At 35.3% G+C, this 24,733-nt stretch overlaps 1 protein-coding gene across 3 annotated transcripts in view; it reads left to right on the plus strand.

The window, feature by feature from the left end:
• Positions 1–24,733, plus strand: part of GFRA1 (GDNF family receptor alpha 1) — a 261,672-nt gene that overhangs the window by 185,906 nt on the left and 51,033 nt on the right. For all 3 annotated transcript variants that reach the window (XM_026667367.2, XM_087964470.1, XM_087964469.1), the window contains 2 exons: positions 7,418–7,527; positions 23,324–23,458. In XM_026667367.2, the coding sequence (XP_026523152.2) occupies positions 7,418–7,527; positions 23,324–23,458 (245 nt within the window). The remainder of the gene's footprint in view (positions 1–7,417; positions 7,528–23,323; positions 23,459–24,733) is intronic.

Consider the following 24,733-nt stretch of genomic DNA (forward strand, 5'->3'; position numbering starts at 1 on the left):
AATACCACTTTTCCCCACAAATTGTATTGATAACAAATCCATGTTTAAAATAAAAATATTTGAACTTGTGAAATCAGTGCGAAAATATTTCCTACTATATGTTGTCTTTGTCAAAAGTAACTGCTGGTACTTACAGTTGAAAAAGTATATATTAGGCCTCATAGATTGGTTGTATAAATGCAAAACTACAATCCTGGTCTCGTTTTCTGGGGAATTGGTAGAAATTGGGAATTGAATTCAGTTATTTCTGAATAAATATTCAAATGATTGCATTGCAAATACATACTCATTCTGGTTATATTAGAATCACTCAACAAAATTGTAACATTTCTCCTTCTTGTTTCATTTTATCGGCTTTTCAAGTACAATCTTTCCTGCCAAAAATATTTGAATTAAAAAATACATGGGCAGAAATCAGAACAGTAACAATAACTTGCTGAATCTGAATCAGATGTCTTCATGCTCTACTAAATCAGCTCAGGGCTTCACATAAACATTTTTTCTTTGTGATACACAGCAATGTAGTTGTTTAGTATGTACTAGAGGCAGAAAGTAGCCAGAAAGAGATTCTAATGCATTTTCCTGCTAGTTCTCATTCAGTTTGATTACTTCTGTTTCAGGGGAAGAAAGAATTGTGGAGAAATAATAATCAATACAGTGTTAACTGCATTTTTCTAAAGACTCTCTGGGAAAAGATGGGAGAGAGATGAGTGGATAAGGTCAAGAGCATATGTCACTTTTCACTAAGTAACTATGCAAAAGAATAATTCATATCCATCTCAACAGTTAAAACTCAACAGTTAAAAGTATGACTGAATCCAAGGGGGAGAGAATGAAAAGAATGGGTAAAGCAATGTTCATAAATCAGTATAAAGCAAAAATTAAGATTTTAGATGCAGGGCACAAGGGTCACAATATTTGCAGCAAATAATCTAACTTTGCTGATGGTCCTCAGAGCTCAGCCAGCCCCTCATGGACTCATCTAGCATTCATAATATTTCTCTTCATGGTAACTCATAGTAAGATACTCTTACAAAGAATCCCCTAGCCTTTAAACTTAGCATCAGGTCATTGCTCTGCAGCATTGCTATTATTTGGAAAGCTGTGATTTAAGAGTATGTGGAAGAGACAAAGATTTTTAGGGCCTGTTCAGAATAATTAGGTAGATGTTTCTGTTTTCCATTTTTTTTTTAATCAATGAGATTATTGGAGAATACCTTCCAGTAGGCTTATTTAGTAATAGTAGCACTTCTTCCATAGCAATGCTGCTGTGGCTGCTTAAGGAACAAGCCCTTCAAAACTTGTTGGATAATTTCTGTTCCTTGGCAGACTTCTGAGGAAACTTCCTATTTCTCAGGCCATGAACTGGTTGGAGAATTTTCAAAAAGCCATTTGTGCCAGCTGTTTTTGAAATACATTTTTACATTTCTAGTTCATTCCTAGAATACGCAAAAATTTCTTCTGATGACAATTCTGAGATTTCTTTATAGTTGTGGGATCAATTATGATAAGGTTTTTTTGGTTAGCCATCTCTCCATAATTCTCTAGCTTGTCTGGTCATTCTTTGTCATCAGAAAAGCAGATCACTAAGTATTGAAATAAAAACTTGATTATTGCCAATTAATGAGAAATCCAGTATAATAAATAATGAAATATTTAATATGAAGGCAGGGTTGCTAAAGATTGTTAGTTATGTTTTGATATTGAGAATTATTTAGTTAACACGATGATGAAAAGATCCTTCAGAGTTTATTATTTCTGTACAGGATATTTTATTATTATCATTTTTATTAACTAAGTTTATGCTCAAAGTTTGAAATTGTCTATCTTTACACTTTACTCTTCTTTCTTTTTGGTTTTGATAAATTGTTCCCTTATGTAAAAGTTCTTTTGATAAGTGGAGCCTGGATGCCAGAATTGATTTCATTATTTATTGTAGTCAGCCCAAGGATGGATGTGACAGCTTTGTTATTTATGTAGTTGAATACAAAATGAGAAATGTAGAAGTCAATTACAAGCATCTCTTATAATTCAAAAGAAGAAATTTTTTATTTTCCCCTTTTTATTTAGACATTTATCTCTGTATTATTACTAAAACTTCTATATGGTAAAGATATAATATAAAATTTAATCCAAGAAAAAATGCCTGCTTCTCTGGCCTCTCATAAAGAAGATAAATTCTATATATCAGTGGTGGCTGACCTTTTTGGGCTCCTGTGGCAAAAATTGCAAGTGTGCCAGCATGCCCATATTCGCCTGCCAGCACCCAGAATGCAATGCACGCAACCCTTCCCCATGCCCCCTGTGCATGCACGCGCAATCCCCACCCCCACTCCTTACCTGCACTATGCTTCACAGCTGTTTTTTGGCTGGTTTGAGGCCTTTTTCAGTATTACAGGAAGTGATGAAACAGCCTATAATTTGGCCTGAGAAGCTTTGCAGAGGCTTTTTCCAAGCCTCTGGGAGGCCGAAAAAGGCCTTAAACCAAACCCCCCAAAATCAGCTGTGAGGCACGGGCATGCATAGTGAGGTAAGTTTGCCTGCGGCTCCCATACCAGCACAAATGGCTCTGCGTGCCACTTGTGGCACACGTGCCATAGGTTCACCATCATGGCTATATATTGGGCTGAAAGTTTTACACACATCAGTTGGATTGGGGGGCAATTACAGGAAACTTTTGAAAATTTGGAGCTAAATTAGGAAATGGGCCATAATGTCTTCATCATTGACCTTTTAATAGTATATTCTGTTTGTCTTAATAAATTGCAATCAATCTTACTTTATATTGCTTGAATTAAATTGGTTATTCATGGATTATGAAGCTAGCTTGTAATGACAAACCACTGTTAGGATTTTAGATCACTTACTAATAGGAGTTGTTAGCTTTTTAAATAATGGATGATAAGCCTCTGATTGCTTTTCTTTTAGCTCCCTTAATACACAGAGAGGTCTGTTCATTTACTTCAGTACTTAAATAATTTTCTCTAGCATTGAGGACCAGAAAGTTCCTTTACTTGGGAATGACAATGCAGAAATAACACTCTTTAGCAAGATTTTTGGAATGGTGAGAAAATCAACCATATGATTCTGCTGTGGATGGCTGCTTCCTACTAGCATTTACTGACATACAATATCAGTAAAATGTGACAGATCTTTTGACTTCCAGAAGAACCCTGATTGCTTCTTTCTTTCTTTCTTTCTTTCTTTCTTTCTTTCTTTCTTTCTTTCTTTCTTTCTTTCTTTCTTACATACTTACATACTTACTTACTTACTGGTTTTGCATGTATTTTGTCATACAGTATTTTATTTTCACCATTCTGTTAAAGAATTTTTATATTTCTTTTCATTCCAATCCTCCTATCTCTTCAAAGATATATAACCCCTCACAACTCTGCATAGTATTATCTCACAAGGTAAAATCTTGCAAAGGTAAAACTCTTATATGGAGGGTCAAACCAAGATCATACAACCGCTTCTTGTCTTCCTGCTCATCAAAATCTAATGTTGACTCCAATCCTCATTTAAACAGTCACTTTCCAGACAGATTCCTTCTGAACTTCAGAAGGTTTTTCCCATTCATGCCGATACCCAGAAATCTCTCTCCGTTTCCTTTATAGGAAGAAAAATATGTGACCATAAAGATGGGTATCAGTCATAATGACAATTGTGATTCAGCAACATTTGGAAAATCATCTCTTTCTCTACCTTGACCTAGAATATATTTTTTCTGCATTTTTTCTTGTTTACAATTATACTTATAACTGTTGTAAGTTCAACACCTTTCTGTATTCAGTTGAATCACCTGAACAAGGTCTGGGTCAACAGAGTCAAAAAGAAAAGAACAAACTAGGTTATAATGTTCTGAACACAGAGCCCTTGATCCTTTGTAAATATCTAGCATGTTGTCAGAGTCAGCTTCATACAGGTCATGCCAGTATGTCACTCCTAATAAATCCTTTGAAGTTTTTTGAAGTTTGGTTCGAGGCTCATGATTTAATTAGGGCAATCGCTGGAATCCTGACACATGTACTGAATTTTTCATAGTTCAATTAAATGATGATTTAAAAGGCTATAGTGGTAATTGCTTCAGATCATTTCCAAACATCAGTGGTTTTTTTTTCAACTATTTCAAATAAAAAGAGAGGTAAAGGTCTCAATTATTTGGCTTGCACATTTCCATAAATACTGAAGTGTATACAAAAATATAATCACTATTGCTTATTTTCAAAATGAGGGTCACAGACATTTTAAATTTCTCTGTGGAATTTGGAGAAATATTGGGTTCCTAAAATCTGAGAAGTTACAAACATATCTTTTTTCTCAGATTTTGTATTTTCTCCAAGGTACTGTTATTTACGAGGGCTATCTACAAAATAGATTACGTTTTCATCTGTAGCAAGAAGGGGAAGAGCTAGCGCGGCCATCTTTGGTCTGTGCATCCGCCGCTCAGTCTGTATCTAGTCGTGCTAGTGGGAGGTTTGTATCGTTGCCCGTTATTTCACAGCAAACATTTGAAATGTGTGCTGCAATTGAAAATCCCGCGAGTTGTGAGGTACGATCAGTGATAAGGTTTCTGTTGGCAAAAAACCATAAACTGACTGAAATTTTTCGGTAACTGTGTGAAGTGTACGGGGACAACATCATCACTGAAGGTGGAGTGCGCCAATGGTGCATTAAGTTTAAAAATGGCCGAACTACGGCACTTGAGAAGTCCTGAATGCTTTCGCTTGGTGCAAGATCGGGACTGTAGGGCGGATGAGGAAAAATTTTCCACTTGAAAGCATTCAGGACTTCTCGGCCGTAGTTCGGCCATTTTTAAACTTAATGCACCATTGGTGCACTCCACCTTCAGTGATGATGTTGTCCCCATACACTTCACATAGTTGCCGAAAATTTCAATCGGTTTATGGTTTTTTGCCAACAGAAACCTTATCACTGATCGCACCTCACAACTCGCTGGATTTTCAATTGCAGCACACATTTCAAATGTTTGCTGTGAAATAACGGGCAACGATATGAACCTCCCACTAGCACGACTAGATGCAGACTGAGCGGCGGACGCACAGACCAAAGATGGCCACGCTAGCTCCGCCCCTTCTTGCTACAGATGAAAACGTAATCTATTTTGTGGATAGCCCTCGTACATTAGAAATATATTTCCATGATTTCCAATTTGAAAGTTGCTTCCGCCCCTTCCCCTTTAACTTTAGTCCCTTTTCTGGTCAGGAAATTCTCTAGAATTTATTTGCTGAGCAAGCTAGTCATCTCTAAAATGTATCTTTAAATATAAAATGTATATTGGCAAATAGATCCTTGATGATAAAACTGAATAGGTTTAATAAAAGAGAAATTTGAAAGCCTCTGCTTTTATATGACCCTAAACTAGAGCTAATCTTGCTGCTTATTCCCTAATCCAACAGTCTTTCCAAAGTGAACTACCATTCATCTATTTTTTTTTGTAGTCAGGAGAAATAATTTAACTCTTTAGTAACAGTCACCCATTGCAATATTATTGGAATTTTGCTTGCATATTTTTATGTCTTCTGCTCCTGGTTTTGTTTTTGTTTTAGATTGAGGTTTACTCTCCATTTTGAGATGATTCAGAAAATAGAATGGTACTTGTAATTGTTTTAAACAATAAAAAACACTTTATGACAAAATATAGCATGTTAATTAAAGATCCTCCTATCTATTCCATAAAGTTTCGTTGAATTTTCTTCTAATAATGTAAGTAATCATTTAAGGATTATGATGCCAAATTTAATCCTCAGTAAACTTGACACTGCCTGTACATACCTAGGGATTACTCTTTAACGGAGATTGAAGGTATTTTCTTTAATTATTATCACAGCGGGAGTTGCAGGATTTGTGTGCTAGTGCTTCTCTTAAGCACTACCATAGTAAATTCATGTTCTATCGATAGCTTCTTTATAATCTCATCATTTTAGTCAATCCCAGTCCACCTATGTTTTTTCCACTCTACACCTTTTTTTGTATGTAAAAGTATTTCAGAAGTGTTCAAGTGTCACAAGAAAATGTTACACATTTATAGCAGCTATTAATTTTAAAAAGTTAACTACTGTATATACTCGAGTATAGCCTAGTTTTTCAGCCCATTTTTTGTGCTGAAAAATCCCCTCGGCTTATACTCGAGTCAGATTCCCTCTGAAAAAAATGGTGTGGAGTCGCGGCCTCCGGCGGCAGCGACCCCAACAGCCTCAGCCGGGAAGGAAAGGCAAAAAGCGCTTGCCTTTCCCTTCCCAAGGCGGCAGGACTGGGGCCGTGCCGGCGGTAGTGACTCCTGACTCAGGGGGCCTCTGAGGGAGGGGAAGAGAGTGACTCCTGCCTCCCGCTGTCATCATCATCTTCTTCTTTGGGTTAGTGAATCAATTAAACCTTTCATGATAGTGAGATCGCTTCCCAAATTAATTATTTTTATTTTTGAAATTTACCAGTAGCTGCTGCATTTCCCACCCTCGGCTTATACTCGAGTCAATAAGTTTTCCCAGTTTTTTGTGTAAAATTAGGTGCCTCGGCTTATATTCGGGTCGACTTATACTCGAGTATATACGGTATGTAATTGTCAACATTCATTGCCAATTTGTATCTTGAGAACCAATTTTGTCTAGTGGCTAAGGCAGGGATGTCAAACTCATGGCATCATGTTGTCGTCACGTGATGTATTGTGACTTTTTTCCCCTTTGCTAAACTGGGAGTGGACATGGGCAGCGTGTGATGCATCCAGGCTGCAGGCCACGAGTTTGATACCCTTGGGCTAAGGCATCAGGCTTGAAAAGGGGATACTGGGAGTTCAAGGCCTGCCTCACCCATAAAAGCCAGCTGGGTGACTTTGAAACAGTCACTCTCTCTCTCTCTTTCTCTCTCTCATTCCAATCCACTTCATAGGTGATTGTTGGGAGGAAAATGGGAGGTGAAAGCTATGTTGGATATGCTCGCTGCCTTGAACTATTTGCAAAAGTAATAAAGGTAGAATACAAATAAATGCATACATACATAAACATTAGCTCATATGGTTGAACAGACGTGGGTTTTCTTCTGATAGACTTCAAACGCTGATAGAAAAAACTTACTGTGAACATGTTGTTGATAGATTTACTGTTCTCTATTTTCAGGAGGAAGATAGCTAAGTATAAAAACTTACATTTTCAAAGCAACATTTGTGTGGGTTGAGGGGAGTATTTGCCTATTATACTTTTAAACTTTTTTTTGCTGTGCATCATTAAGATAAATGCTGAGCATTTCCTTTTTAAGAAACCCTCTTAACACTTTGAATGTCTACATGCATTAAAAGAATTAAATATTGATAGAAAGAAAGGTAAGATCACCTGGAAGTTTGATAGTTTTTTTAAAAATATATGTTTTTTATTTGTTCTTTCTTTTTTCTACCACATTGCAGATCTCGTCTTGCAGACTTTTTCACAAACTGCCAGCCTGAGTCACTGTCTGTTAGTAGCTGCCTGAAAGAAAACTATGCTGACTGCCTCCTTGCTTACTCAGGGCTTATTGGTAAGGCTTATTTTGGGGAAGGATCATTTTCTTTAATATTTAAAATATGCTTTTTATTTGATATCAACAGCAGAAAAGAATAATGAGAAAAAACAAAATACATGGATAAACATGAAGACTCCACAAAAGAGTTGGATATATTTTTAAAATGAAAATCAACATATTTCACCAAATTATAATCTCATACATAAAGAAGCTAAAATTGAAATGAACACAGGTAGGAAAAAGGATGCCATGGGATTGGAAAAGATTCTATAGAAAGAAAGACACTACATCATAGATACACTACTTGCAAGAATTGTTTTTTATCCAACATTAATTAAGGGTATATTGTCATTACTTTGGAAGTGACTACTTCAATTCATTCACAGAATCCAAAAAGGGAATATCACATAACTAGATCTTCTTTGAAAAATTGGATGAATTGTTTTATAAAATATAGGACTAACATTACCATTTTCTTCTGTAGCATAGTGTTGTTCAAAAAATAGAGCTAATGTTATCTTCCTGTCAAGGTCATAGAATACCCCATTGCATTGTGGAACCGTCTTCTCCTGAGGAAGGAGGAAAACATACCCTAAAATAATTGATATTTGTACCAAGAAACATTAAGACTTTTTGCACAACATATGTTACTCAAAACTTAAGCAGAAGCTATATTACTCAATATGTCATGAGCCTCAGGATAGTACAAGGAACTTGCTAAATGTTACACACAACATGACCTATACACTCGATATTTTCTATAATATTACAAGAGATGGTTACCAGAAGCAACAGATGGTGTAAGATAATACCCATGTATGGTGATAGAGGAAGATAACCAATTATGTAAACTTCTCCTTTTCTGTTTTGTTTTGCTGTGTCAAAGCTGGATAACAGTAACGCCGCAGGCGATATTAGGATGCTAAACATATAAAAGTGACACCCTGGGCATAACTCGGGGTTCAGAATTTGACATGTTAATGCTCTGAACCTTTGCACAAATATACCTGTTTCTCCAACCCTTGGTGGTCTTGTGTCCTGAACTGGTGACTAAGATTGCTGCAACACTCCAAACTGGATGACATCCAGAGGCATAGACTATAATTCCTATAATTCTAATCCTTTCCATACTCACTAAAAATCCTGAGACCTGAAGTCCATACTTTGCAAGGGATTTATATTTAGGAAGACTGCTCTAATGAACATGTCATGAAATTGCATAATGGGTGTTCTAATGAAGTCAGAGATCTTGTAGTTTTATATAAATAAATAAATATATTTTACATCTATATACTTCAAACAAGATAGTCAGGCAAACAGGAGCATCATGCAGTAAATCGCAGAGCATACAGGACATATAGAAGAAAAAGGCACGACAAAATGGAAACTCCCCCCCCCCATGCCCACAGCAACCAATCACTGAACAGGTGGTTCATGCAGGAGCCAGCAATCTCTACCCAATCAACTATAGTTGTGTATTTTAGCTCACGGCACAACCCTACAGCTCCAGCTACTAAATTTAAATATCCTAACAGAACACTTCTCATCAGCATAGCTTGCCAATACTCTTGGTGTGACTTGCTTTCATTTTAGGAGTTTCACCATCCATCAGAAGCTCACAGTGTAATGGGTCAACAACAACAACAATGGTGTTCTTCTTCCAACATTGGTTGTGTTATATGAAAAGGAGTCTTTCAGCATTACAATGGCAGTGCACAGTAAAATGCGCTCTTTTTTGAGTGATATTAGTTGTATATAGGCCCTCAGAACATTTAATTGTGCAGAGACAATTTCCTGCCATCTGATGTGAGAGGCTGGCTGAAAGCAATTATATATTACTTTGTCAGCAAAAGATCCAGGACAATTGGTATTTCCACTCATGGGAATGCCTGTATTTATATTTGGCTGATACAATAGTTATCATATTCTCTAGTTTTCATGCTCAAACTAAGAGAATCAGGATTGGAAATATTTTTATATCAAGGTTTTGAATTTCCTCCAATTTGTATATAATTATTACAATTATTTCTACTTTTTGAGTAAAGATAAATAAATGGGATGAGTAATAAATTACAAGTCTGTCACTTGGTTCTCTATCTTTCTGCTTGTAAAACAGATTCTTTGATGTAAAAATCATTATTGACCTTATTATTTTGTGTATTGAACAGTTTGGCATATTTGTCATTTCCAACAAAGCAAAAAAGTCTTTTAAGTTTCATTTCTTACATAATGTTTAGTTCTATAACACCACCACTGCTTCAGTGTTTTAAAACAAGACCTTTGGTTTGATAAGAAATCATGTTTCATATATATATGAAATAAATGTATGTATGTATGTATGTATGTATGAATGAATGAATGAATGAATGAATGAATGAATGAATGAATGAATGAACAAACGTATGTGAATGAATGAAATATGGTGAGCAAATAACATAAAGGCTAGGTATTTGATTTGTCTCAAGTTCAGAATTTGCACTATCATGAAACATTTCTTGTTGCTTCTGGAAGGTGAGAAAACAGCAAATCAGATTCATATAGAAGTCTTTTGATCAGATGTGATCTGAGAAAAACATAAGTAAAACAAAACATACTTGTTCAGAAGAACAGGCAGATAGCAGGACCATAGGAAACCAGTGAAGACTTTAGAATAACTGATATTTCAGAAGACAGAAGCATGAAATTTAAGTAGCCACTGAAAGTATTTAAATATGCTCAAGATAATGACATTTCTGTTTTCCCAACCAAACAATATGTCTTTTTCTGATTTTTTTTTCTCCAGAACCAGTAGCTATCAAAGAAATGCTGTCATACCATGAAATGTGTGTGTCTTCTTCTTGGACCAAAGTAGTAATTTAGGAGGATTTTTTGATAACTTTGAAGAATATCATAAATGATTTTTATGGAGGCAAATGCAAACAGATGGCTTAATTAGCTATAGATAAATAGACTTTTGTACAAAGAACTAGGCATCTTAGACATCATTCAATGAAGTGATGTATAAATGCTAGCTGCTGGTAGGAAATAGGTTAGCTCAACAACTTCTGGCAAATAGTCCCAGATATGATAACTTTTCTTGGAAGTTTTATTGAAACTATTCTTCCATTTAGCGTTACAATAATTATAGTGCTTGCAGAGAGGCATGTTCATGTGTTTTCCTTTTTTATTTTCTGTAGTAAATTTATTAAATTTTAAACAAGAAAAATAATAACTAAGAGAAATTAAGAATTAGGAAAAGAAAGAAAGAGAGAACAAAGCCAGAAGTGTACTTTCATGTTTCCATAGGCTAAGGTATTGCACAAATGTTAGAAAGATCACTGGAAAAACATCATTTGGTCTCAAGTTCAGTAGAAAGGGTCCTGAGGAACCAATATAAGTGGATATATCATTCTTTTTTAAAAAAAAATTATTGGTTTTTAAAACAAACATAAAAAAGCAAAACATAAAAACATCAAGCCATCTTCCATATATATATACATACAGTGTGCCGGTTGGTTTACAAATTGTTTTGTGCTTCAATTTCGTAGTCTTCAATTACAATTACATTGTATATATTCTCATATTTTCAATCAAATATTGAATACATTAATATCATTATTAACCAATCATTTGACTATACTTTTATTCATTCAGGTTTTACGAAATAATCATATTTTACTTAATTTGTTTTATGACGGTTCATATTATCACCCCAAATCTATCCTAAAATCATTTTGTAGATATAATAAGAAAAGAATACATCTTTATATATGTATTATTTTCTAAGAATCTACATATTTCATTACTATATTTTATTGTCTAACCATTGATAGAATAAATCCCAAATTTTATAAAATTGTTTATCATCTTGTTCTCTAATTTCAAATATCAATCTACTCATTTCAGCACATTCCAATATTTTCTTAATGATTTTCTCCTGTGATGGTGTTTTCTCATTTTTCCAGTTTTTAGCAAATACAATCCTAGCCGCTGTTAACACATTTACAATCAGGTATTTCAAGTCTTTACTATATATTTCAGGTAAAATTCCCAATAAAATCTTTGGTTTCAAATCTATATGCTTTTTTGTCATTTTTTCCAACCACATGTGGATTTTAGTCCAATATTTTTTAGCATCCGCACAAGTCCACCACATATGGTAATATGAGCCAGGTGTCTGATGACATTTCCAACATTTTTCGGATTTATTCTTGAACATTCTTGCTATTCTTGTTGGGGGAAAATGCCACCTGTAAAACATCTTATACAAATTTTCTTTATATGCTGTTGACATTGTCATTTTATAATTTTGAGACCACAGTTTTTGCCATTTCTCTAGATCAACCCCATATGCAAAATTCTTCCCCCAAGCAATCATAGTTTCTTTAACTTCTTCTTCTAGTTTAATTTCTAATAGATATCCATACAATTTTTTAATCACCTTTTCATCAGTACCTGTCAAAATCTTATCTAAGTCAGTCAGTTTATCATAGAAACCTTCTGTTTTAGAATCTTTATCATACCTTGAATATATTTGCACATATGAAAGCCAATTCATCTTTATACCTTCTTCCTCTAGTTTTTGCATAGATTTAAGTTCACCCTTTTCATTCAATATTTCACCATATCTAACTGTTTGTTCCTTTTTGTATATTATAGGATAAGAAAATGCTTCAATAGTTGATAGCCAGACTAGAATTTTCAAATAACATTGTCTTTTAATCTTCTCCCAATTTAACCACAGAGACTTCCATATGTAATGTCTTCTAAAATACCCCTGTGTTTTAGTTCCTTTATACCATAAAAAAGCATGCCACCCCAACAACAGATCATGTCCTTCTAATGTCAACAATCTAGTATTTCTTAATGTTATCCATTCCTTAAACCACATCAAATTTGTAGCTTGGTAATACAACTCCCAATTAGGCAAACCAAATCCTCCTCTTATTCTAGCATCCTGCAAAAGTTTTAACTTTATTCTCGCTTTCTTACCTTGCCATATATATTTCAACACAATTGTATTTAAATCTTCAAAGTAATCTTTTCCAAGCCTAATTGGAATTGTTTGGAACAAATATAAAATTCTGGGTAATATATTCATCTTCAGCACATTATAACCTAGTTTGTTCTTTTCTTTTTGACTCTGTTGACCCAGACCTTGTTCAGGTAATTCAACTGAATACAGAAAGGTGTTGATATTCTCCCTATTAATGACAGTTGTAGATTTTCCCATTTCGCCAAATCTAGCGCTATCTGCTGCTTAATTTTGATATAATTATTCTCTTTTAGTGTACTGCATCTTGCTGTCAAATATATCCCCAGGTACTTGATCTTATTCGTGACCTGGATTTTCAATAGATCTGCCTGTTCTTCCTTTTATCTTCATAACATATTCTTTGTCAAGATCTTTGTCTTATCTTTATTTATTTTCAAACCAGCCACCTTTCCATATGCTAGTATCTTTTCTATCAATTTTGATGCTGTTTCTAGTGGGTCTTCTAAAATGAAAACCAAATCATCTGCAAATACTTGCAATTTAAATTCTTCCTTTTTAATTTTCATCCCTTTTATATTCTTTTCATCTCTAATATTTCTATTTAGCACTTCCAAGGTTAACACAGAGGTGATAGTGGGCACCCTTGTCTTGTTCCTTTTCTTATATCAATAGAGTCTGTCAGTTCTCCCTCTATCATTACCTTTGCCGTTTGCTTATGATATATAGCTTCTATTGCTTGAATAAATTTTTTAGCAAAGCCCATCTGTTCTAGCAGTAATAACATGAATCACCAATTCACATTATCAAGAGCCTTCTGTGCATCTAAAAATATCAAAGCCATTTGTTTTTCAGGATGTGCCTCGTAGTATTCCAAAGTGTCCAAGATTACTCTCATATTGTCTTTAATTTGTCTCTTTGGCAGAAATCCATTTTGATCAGGATGGATAAAATTGTTTAAGTATTTTTTAAGTCTTTCTGCCAATATTGAAGCAAAAAATTTATAATCTGCGTTTAGTAAGGAAATAGGTCTATAGTTCTTGATTTGTAATGGATCGGCCTCCTCTTTTGGAATAAGTGTAATATAAGCTTCTGACCATGATTTAGGTATCTTCTTTAACATAACTTCATTCATAACTTCTAGCAATGGAAGGTTCAATGATTCTTGTAATGTTTTATAAAATTCTGCCGGAAGTCCATCTGGGCCTGGTGCCTTTCCATTATTTTGCTTCTTGAGTGCTTCAGTTAACTCCATCATCGTTATATTGCTTTCTAACATTGTTTCAATCTCTTTAGGTATCTGGGGTAGATTAGCATTCTGTAAACACTGTTTAACTCTTTCCTTATCAATATTCTCTTGTGTATATAGTTTCCCATAATAGTCTCGTATGATTTCCTTCTTCTCTTTATGACCATAGCAGACTTGGCCTTGGTCGTCTACTAATTGCAATATTTTCCTTGATTCTTTCTCCTTTCTCAATTTATATGCTAACCATCTACCTGGTTTATTTGCATCTTCAAAGTAGTTCAGTTTAGCACCTCTAATTTTCTGTGCTAGTTCTTCTTTTTCTATTAGACCCATTTTATGTTTAGTTATATCCATTTTTAGCTTAATGTCCTTTTTCTGTGGCATTTTCTGTAACTCTTTTTCAAGTCCTTTATACTCATCCTCTAATGCCTTAGAGGCTAATCTTTTCTTGGTATTTCTTTTCCTTGTATCATCTATTATCAAGCCTCTGGCATATGCCTTCATTATATCCCATACCTTCTGGATTGATGTATCTTCTTTTCTGTTTTCTCTAAAGAAAAAAGCCAGTTCTTTCTCCATCCACTGTGTGAAGTCTTTTTCCTTTAAAATAGTATTATTTAACATCCATCTAGATCTTGTTCTTTGTCCTTTCCATTTAATTGTCATTGGATTGTGATCTGCCCAAGTACTTGTTTCAATATTTATTTCTTGTATATTAGTTAACAATTCTGTTGACATCCATATCATACTTATTCTGGACCATGGTAAATGTCTATTTGAGTAGAAGGTGTATTGTTTTGTTTTAGCATTTCTTTCTCTCCATGTATCTTTTAAGTTTATTTCATCTACCATTAAAAAAAAAAAGATTTAGGGAAAGTCTTTCTGTTTTGCTTTATTGTTTTCTGTGCTGTATAGTCCAGTTTATTGTCTACAATTCCATTAAAATCTCCCATCATAACTATATTAGCATAGTCCAGTTCAATTATTTTCATATGTATTTTTTTATAAAATTCTTCTTGATTGTCATTTGGGGCATAGATTGCAATCAGGAGTGTTTTCATATTATTGTCCATTATTTCCACCATTAGTATTCTTCCGTCGTCATCAGTATAAATCAATTTCACTGGGATAATATCTTTAATTTATAAAACCACTCCTCTTTTCTTGCATTGTGTCAAGGAAGTGAATATTTTCCCTAATTTTGGCTGTATCAACAATTGTTCATATTGCTTTGTAATATGTACTTCTTGTAGGCAAATTATATCAAATTTTAATTTCTCTAATTTATGGAAGGTTTTCCTTATTTTAACAGTTGAGGTGTCCATTTATATTAATTGTAATCAATTTTTTCTCTTCCATGGTTATATTTTGTAGTTAGGTTTAACAGCTCTCATAGATCTTGGTTCACATTGTTCTTTGGCTTCCTCCTTTCCACCTACTGTACCTTCTTCTTTTTCAGTCGTCATTTGGCAGTCCTCTTGGAATTCAATTAGCGAAATTTCTTTTTCTGCCTCTTCCTCTTTCCCTCCAAAAAATTCTGTGTAAAATGATTCAGCTTTCTCAATTGAGTCAATTCTATATCTCTGTTCTTGCCATATGAACATTAAACCTTCTGGGATCAGCCATCTATAATTCACCTCTTTTTAAAGTAGCATTTTGGTCAGGAATCGGTATTCTCATCTCTCTCTCTCTTCTGGATACTTGTTTCAAGACCACAATCTCCTTGTCTTTATATTTAAATGTTTTCTCTCTTGCCACTTGCAATATTTGCGTTTTGATGGCTTTTTTTGTAAATCTGATGTGAACTTCTCTTGGTAAGCTATTTATCATTGCCTATCTTGTGAAGTCTCGATAGACCTTATCTATTCCATCCATCATCTTCTCTTCAGTTATTTGCAAAGCTTCAGCCAATATTTCTATCATTATCTCAGCTAGGTTTTGTCCCTTTTCTTCCTCTATGTTTTGGAATCTAAGATAAAATTCTGATCTGTCCATCTCCCATCTCAGCATACCACTTTTATCTTGTTCAACCACAGTTAATCTGTTATCAATATCTCCAATCTTCTTGACTCTTTGTTTATCTTCTTCTTCAATTTTTTGGAGTCTCTCATCGTACTTCATCATCATTTGTTGAATGTTCTCCACCTTTTCATCAGTTTTCCCTGTTCTTTGTTTGATGTTCTCTGTTCTCTTTTCAGTGTTCTCTGTTCTTGTTTGAATATTTTGAATTCCTTACATAATCATCTGCAGGGTCACTTTTTCTTGTTCTTTTTTTTTTTGCTGTAACATTGTCTGTATTGAACATTGTCCTCCAGATGGTGGAGAGAAAGAAGTAGTAGTTGAGGAACCAGGGGCTGTTAATTTCCTACTCATTTTGAGCAATTAAAATCTTCAGGTTCTTCTAGACCTTAATTCAATTGCAAAAACCAATTGCAATTCCAAATAAAAATAGTAGGAAAAAAGAAGCCAGATAATAATAATAAAAAAAGAAGAAGAAAAATTTCTTCAGGTGCTTGTAAACCTTAATCCAATTGATTGGTTAGATAACAGTAAAGATTCAAAAATGAAGGAAAAGACCATAAACACACACAAAAAAGAAGAAATTGTAAAATCCTTAAAAAAGGCGGAAAAGTGAAAAATAAAAAGCTAAAAAAGAGAAAGGGAAAATTCTTCAGGTTCTTCAACACCTTAATCCAATTAGCAGGTCTCAAATATAAAAGAATAAATAAGAAAAAAAAAAGAAGGCCAGAAAAATAAACAAAATAAAACAGAAAAAAACCCAATATGGAAGGTAGATGGGGAGACAAAAATACTAGGGAGGAGGAGGGAAAAAAAAGAAAAAAAGACTACTCCCTTAAAAAGAAAAAGAAAAAAATCATTAATACTAAAGCTTTTCCTTTAAAATAAAGAGCAAGTGTAGAAATTTAACTTCCAAAGACAAGAAAACAAAAACAAAGACAAGTTCCAAAGGACCAAAAATCCAAATAGCTATTACAAAAAGTAAAACTGATGAGGAGGAGTAGCACAACTTAGAAAAAATAATAAGAGCACACTGCACTTTGTTTAATTATCCAAGGCTCTTGTTATAACTCTCTTCTCCGGGGACTTACCACCTTTTCTTTTCTTATAAGCTTCAACACCAGACTCCAGCTGTTGATAGAAACCCAGAAGAGCACCTGTAATAATACTCTCCCATGCTCTTCCCTCTATCTTATCAAATAGCAATGTCCTTGAAAAGAAGTCTCAGTTCTTTCTCAGCTTTGTCTGGTCAAAAGAGAAATAAAATATTTCCAAGCCTCCAGTTGGCAGTGTTACAAATTTCTTTTGCTTTCACTTTCCCCCTCCTTTTCCAAGCAAAATATAATAAGAATTAATTAAAAAAAGAAAAAAATATTTTAAAAAAACCCTAAAAGGGAGTCTCTAGCCTAGAATAATTTAAAATCAAAAAGGAGAAAAAGAATAGATAAAGGAAGAGAAAAAACCAGTCCAGATTCAAAATATAAGATCGTGTGTAGAAAATCCAGCAATGAGAAAAAAAAATTACTTTGACATTCCTGTTTAAAATTGCCGCTTAGTCACTTCTGTCAAAACTTTTACAGATTCTTTCTTTTCCTTAAGGTGTCCTTTCAAATCTTAGAATAAAGAAAAAATTCTCACCAAACTGGCATACTCTCTCTTTCCGATCTCTTTCGTTTCGGAGCTGTCCCAACTTCAGCAGCTTTAATGGCTGCCTCTTTGCCGCTGGCAAAAAGAGCTTCTCCTGGATCTACCAGGGACTTTGCGGTATCCCTGGGATCGACAGGATGTGCTTTTTACTTTCACCATCTCTTCGGGACCGTTTAGATCCGATTGGACCGTCCAGGAGCAAAGATATCGGCAGCGATCTCAGACCTCCAAGATCGCATGCCGTATCGTCGCGACACCAGCTCCGCCCCAGCTGATATATGATTCTGAAGGGAAAACACATTCTCCTTTCTTACTTACAAGGATGAAAACAAGAGTTTTTGCTTTGTCTACTCTTATTACACTGAGAAATTTGTAGACCATACAAAAAAATTCTTTTAAAATATCAGTCTTTCAGTTGTGTTTTTGGCAAACCATACCTTCCATCAGAGTAAAATGCTACGTTAAATTGATAATTGTAATGTTATATATTAACAGTTTGGTTGCATTACAACTGGCCCATTTTTATCATAAAATGTTTTTGCCTACATTTTGCCCATAAGGTTGTTCTTTTTTAAAAGACGTCATTTCAAAATATTTACTGAAAGTACACATTCGAAAAAACATATTATGGAATACGATTATTGTACTATGAAATTTAATATGATGTATTCCAGCGCAAATATTAGTACTTGTTCATGCCAAAAGCACCACAATTTGCTTGTATTTCTTGTTATCTTCAGCAGAGGTGGTATTCAGCAGGTTCTGACCAGTTCTGGAGAACCGGTAGCGGAAATTTTGAGTAGTTCGGAGAACCGGCAAATCCCACCTCTGACTGGAGATTTTACAGTATCCTGCCCCTGCCACGCCCACCAAGCCACGCCCACAGAACCGGTAGTAAAAAAGTTGAATCCTACCACTGATCTTCAGTACTGTACCCTTTAGTTTATCAGTCAGTATTCCCAGTTAGATTAATGACTGCTAACAAAACAAAGCCATGTAAAATATATAGTCATATAAATGCTAAATGGCAAATACAGATCTTCCACAAATTAACCACAATAAAACTTTCCTTAAGATTCTTCTAAATCAGAAGGGACAATGCCTCTTCTTTCTTCAGGAAAAGAGTTCTGGACTGATGTGATGCCAAAAAATGTCTTTCTCTGAAAACCATTTGACTAAATATCTTTGTTCCTTGTCACCAAAGAATAGGTGATAGAAGCCAGTCACCATCACCTTTCAAACTGAAACTAAACATATGATGTATGTTTAAGCAACTATATTGGCTCCAGACAATAAATCTATTAGGCTCTAGGAAAAAAAGAATGTGGTCCCACAATACAACGGTCTGCCCAACTTATTACTTGGCTACATTAGAACCTAATGAGAAAAAATAATGTTATTTGTTTTGGGAAATACTGCTACAAATTCCAGATTAAACAGAAGCTTTTTCTTTGAATCCTTATCCTTCCACACGTCAACAAACTGTAACCCATTCCTGCTTATTAGCCTTTGTGGGTAAATGTATATGTCAACTGGATTACACATAGAGTTGTTTATTTACTGGATTGCCCACCCCAAATTTCATGACCCTGGGTGGGATAACAATCTTAAAATAAAATATAAAAACAGGAAAACAACATGCAAAGAGAGAGCAGCTGGGGTAAAAAAACAAGCTCATTCATCTCAAATCAACATGACCAATGTACAGGCTCAGCCACACTTTCTGACTCCCAGGCCTTGTCACATATAATAATAGTATATAGTACTGTAACCATATAATGCTCTTAGTGTGGGATTGAGTATAATGTGTCTCCCTTTGAATAATTAAGAAAACTTCAGCCAGAGTCATTTTTATAAGGAGACTCTGGAAAAAAGCATAGATTCTTCAACAATTTGAAAGGAAGTGCTTTCTGTATGTTTTCATATGATGTGAATCATCTCTTTCAAATAATTTGCATAATGAGGAGGAGGAAGAACAGGAAGTTTTCACCCTATCTTTTATTTATTTCATTTATTTATCTAATTTATGTAACTGCCCATCTCACCAAATGTGACTCTGGGTGGCATACAACAAAGCTAAAAACAATAAATAAGTATGCAAAATCACTATCACTATTAATGGTTTATTAATTTTTATTAAAAACTATATTAAAAAACCAAGGAAATAACAGATGAGAGTAGTGTGTCACATATTTAGTAAAATATTCACTGGCCCCTGTATGTAACAGGTAACAGATAATCAGAGTTGGAAGGGACCTTATAGGTCATTTAGTCCAACCTGCCACCCAAGGGGGAGGCCATTCACCATTTCTGACAAATGGCAGTCCAATCTCTTCTTGAAAGTCTCAAGTGATGGCGCTCCCACAACTTCCAAGGGCAAGCTGTTCCATTGGTTGATTGTTCTCACTGTCAGAAAGTTTCTCCTTATTTCCAGGTTAAATCTCTCCTTGTTCAGTTTCCATCTATTATTCCTTGTCTGGCCTACAGGCACTTTAGAAAATAGCTTGACCCCCTCTCTCTGCGGCAGCCCCTCAAATATTGGAAGGCTGTTATCATGTCTCCCCTGGTCCTTCTCTTCAGTAGATTAGCCATGCCCAGTTCCTGTAACCGTTCTTCATATGTTTTAGTCTCCAGTCCCCTAATCATCCTGGTTGCTCTTCTCTGTACTTTTTCTAGAGTCTCAACATCTTTTTTATAATGTGGTGACCAAAGCTGGATGCAGTCCTCTAGGTATAGTCTTACTAAGGGTTTATAGAATGATATTAGTACCTCACTTGATCTCAATTGTATCCCTCTGTTAATGCAACTTAGGATTGCATTAGCTTTTTTGGCAGCTGCTGCACACTGCTGGTTCATATTTAGCTGGTTGCCACTAAGACTCCAAGATCCCTCTCACAGTTACTGCAATTGAGCCTGGTTTCACCTAGTCCATATGTGTACTTTTGGTTTTTCTTGCCTAAGTGTAGGACTTTACTGTATGTATATGAACACTTAATTCTTTGTTCTGGGTTATACTGTGATCTACAAAATTGGTTATCTGAATTACCTGCCACAATCATAAACATCAATTTGATCAAACCATGTGCGGATTAAGTAGATATTCCACTCTGTATTTTGTTCAACAATAAATGGTTTGATACATCCTGTTTGCTATATGCCACATGGTTATAAAATCAAAGTGGAGAGCTAGACCAGATGTTTAAATACTTGGAAACTCTTCCAAATTCTTCTTTTTAGGGATATGATTTTAAATACACAGAGAGAGAGGGATGGATGGGGGAGAGATAGAGAGAGATTGTTTTTACATTAATGGTTTAACCTGATTTATTTAATACCCCTTTGCAGCTCCCATGTGAAGAATCTTCCCTTAGAAGTATTTCCCATACTAGCTCACTTTTCTTATATTTATCAACTTCATTTTGTGTTTTCATTTGGAATATCTTTATTTCTGATTATATAAATTGTGCCCTAGATACAATATCTAGCTGTTATTGTTGCACTCATTGAATGGGATAATTTTATTAGCCTCTTTATTCCTGATTGCGGTATTGCTTGTGACATCAGGGTCATTCTTCAATTTATCCTTCCTATTTATCTTTCATCAAGCTTTGATTAATAGGACTTGTAATAGTTGTTTGTTTGTCTGCATTCTTCCATCTGCAATTCATTAATTCAGAGGTCTGTTACTTAAGTTTGCTAAGCTTCTGTAGACAGTAGGCAGTTATGATCACTAGAGTTGTTTGTCAGAATTGACAAATGGATCCAGAAAGTAGGTTTGCCATCTTATTCAAAAGAGTCTAACAGCAATTCAAGACATGAAATTGGTGAGTATGCCCTTTTGTACATACACCTAATTCCCATTCATACTATGGCAACTATTAATTTCATTGTGACTCAGTTATTTTACACAATCTCAGCCAGAGACCTAGTGAATTAAATTATGCCTGTTACAATAGTGAACATATTGCCAATAGGTGTCAGTAATTTTGCCCTGAAATATATATTTGTTTTTTTTTTTCAAGAACTCAGAAAATGTTGTGAAACACAGATGTTTCCTGTTTTCCAGTTTCACATTATATTTTTAATCTGAGTATTTAACTACTATTACTACATGATTATTATTATTCCTGCTACTTTTTTTCAAATATTAATATGTGTCATGAATAACATATCTGTAGCTAAACTCTTCTGAAGAAAGTTATTTCTTTTTTAGACTATAATTCCCAGAATTCCAAGGCAACAGGGCCAACAGCTGGATATTACAATCTATCACAGCTGGACTGCATAATGTTGGAGAAAGCTGCTTTGCTGTTGCTCAAAATTTTTGAAATATTCCAATATGTCCATATGGTATTCTGGGTTAATTATTCTGTACTTTTAAAGGTGCAATTAAAGTACACTTTTTCCCTATAGAGTTAAAAACAAGCACTTTTGTTAGTAATCATCAATATTTTAGATTCACAGGGTACTTTTTGTGATACTATAATTTTTATTTAAGATTACCCAGCCCTATTGGTTATTCTTCAAGACCACAAAATAAATGAAACTGAATAATGCTTTCCATTACATTATTGCTACATTAGTACTAAATGATAAGTCTTTTTGAGTTGTCGTTCTATACTTAAAATAGTACTTTAATATATAAAGAATAGCCCATCTGAAAAATTCAGATATTCTTCACTGATGCATTAAAGCAGTTAGTCTGGACTCATAGTGTCCTTCATAATCAATCAAGCCATATTTACCTCATATACATATACACACAATCACACACAGACACACACAAAAAAACACCTCCAAAGTTTTGAACTGAATATGACCAAAAGCTTGCTTATATTTATACTATAAACTTATGCTACTTCTGTTGTTATAATATTCATTTATTTTTCTACTTTTCTTCATTGTCTTGAACAATAAATGTTGGTAATAGATAAGATATACAATTAAGAAAAATAATTAGATTATTGAAAATCATATAGACCAGTGGTGGCTAACCTTTTTGGCCTCCCGTGCCAAAAATTTCTTGTGCACACATGCTTGTATGCCAGCACCCAGAAGGCAATGCGTGCGGGGCCCCCACATCCCCCTGCGCATGCACGTGCAATTCCCCCCGCCCCCTTACCTGCACTATGCCTCCCAGATAATTTTCGGCCCATTTGGGGGTTTTTTTTTTGGCCTGCCAGAGGCTTCGGGGAAGCCTTTGCAGGCTGAAAAATGGGCCCGTTTCATCACTTCCGGTATTTCAAGAAATAAAGGAAGTGATGAAACAGGCCTATTTTTTGAACTGCAAAACCTGCAGAGGCTTCCCTCAAGCCTCTGGCAGGCCGAAAAAGGCCCGAAAATCAGCTGGGAGGCACACGCATGCGCAGTGAGGTAAGTTTGCCTGGGGCTTGCGTGCCCACACAAATGGCTCTGCATGTCACCTGTGGCATGCGTGCTATAAGTTCGCCATCACGGACATAGACAGTTCTCATTACTGGATTTCCATAGCCCAACCTCAATATTTTATGAACTTATTGAAATAGAATGTCTTTCCTAGAATATTTTATTTTGTTCATATCTTTTGATACCATTCTAAATTTGTTTATATAGTTATACTGTATTTGCATTACAGTATCCCCGAACAACTGTTTTTCCAGTACCTTATAGGATGTCTCTTTATGCTACTATTATCGTGTATGAATTATTATCTAAGATTGTTTTATCTTATCTCATAATACTGATTTTATAGAAATTTTAAATACTCCATTTATTTGATGTTATATATAATATTTGGGGGTGAGCATTGTGTATAGTAACAGCATTTATAGAACTTGTATTTAAATATTTTGTGTATATCTTTGAGTAGTCTTTTGTATTTATACAGTAAGAATTGACTAATTAAAAATGGTCACATAAATACTGCTTTTGATTTTTTTCAATAGGCACAGTTATGACACCAAATTATTTAAATTATAATAATCTCAGTGTTGCACCATGGTGTGATTGCAGCAGCAGTGGCAATGATATAGAAGAATGTCTGAAGTTTCTGAATTTCTTCCAGGATAATTCATGCCTTAGTGAGTACCTTTATGTTACCTTTATAACATGTGTTATATGTTATAAAATGTAACTTTATGTGTTATAAAATGATATAGAGTAATGTTTGTGGAAATTACAAATATGAGATCTGTTTACATAACAAAGATGCAAAGATTATTTTCTCAGGGTCCTTATTCCAAGCAATGGTGGGATTCAAATTTTTTTACTACTGGTTCTGTGGGCGTGGTTTATTTGGTGGGCGTGGCTTAGTGGTCATATGACTGGGTGTGTGTGTGCTTGGTAGTCAAGTGAATGGGTGGACGTGGCCAAGTTGACGTCACTCACGTCAAGGGGTGCCTTGCCTGGCCTCAAAGAGATACAATTTCCCTCTCTATTTACTACTACTGAACATCCAAATTACACTATTTAATCCTATGTATATATGCCATATGTGTACATACATATTACATAGTATAGTATATGTATAGGCACACAAAAAGTTACATTATCTACTATATATACTATATAACCCTTGTCATGAGATGCCTGCAGCCGCCATGTGTTTTTTTCCATGCGGCTGGACTCCAGCCACAAAAAAATAAATAAAAGACGTGGCAGCTATAGGCTTCTTGCAGCAAAAATCACCAAATTCTGGCTTTGCTCCACTTCTCCAATGCACCACCACAGCCATGTTCTAGGTGCCGGCCATGCAGGTCCACTCCATTGAGCCCATTGCACCAGAGGGACTTGGCCAAGCAAGTTTGAGTGGAGTGGTGCAGCATTCCGAAAGAGGTGGCTGGAGACCGAAAAAGAGTCGCCTCCAGTCACCCTTTTTCAGCGCAACCGGATGGCTGCTCTATTCCTCTGCCTGTTTGTTCTGTATGACTGAGGAGGAGGAGAGCAGCTGGCCGGTTGGGGGAGGCTTCTTCCGCTGCAAAAGAGGCAGCTGGAAACCAAAAAAGAGTTGCCTCCAGCTGCCCCTTTTTCAGTGAAACCTCCTGAAAGGTTGCTCTCCTCCTTCTCTGCCTGTTTGTTCTGTATGGCTGAGGAGGAGGAGAGCAGCCGGCTGGTTGGGGGAGGTTTCTTGAGCTGAAAAAGAGCTGCTAGAAGCAACTCTTTTTCAGTCTCCAGCTGTCTCTTTCGCAGCGCAAGAAGCCTCCCCCAACCAGCTGGCTACTCTCCTCCTCCTTGGCATACAGAACAAACAGGCAGAGAAGGAGGAGAGCAGCCGGCCAGTTGAGGGAGGCTTCTTGCACTGAAAAAGGCTGGACATTTGGTCACCTGCTGGCTGACCGGGCCAGGCTGCATTGGAA

The sequence above is a fragment of the Notechis scutatus genome, chromosome 4 (genome assembly GCF_049901735.1).
Source record: "Notechis scutatus isolate UNSWTSFEM ecotype Mainland chromosome 4, rNotScu1.2, whole genome shotgun sequence".
NCBI lineage: Eukaryota > Metazoa > Chordata > Lepidosauria > Squamata > Elapidae > Notechis > Notechis scutatus.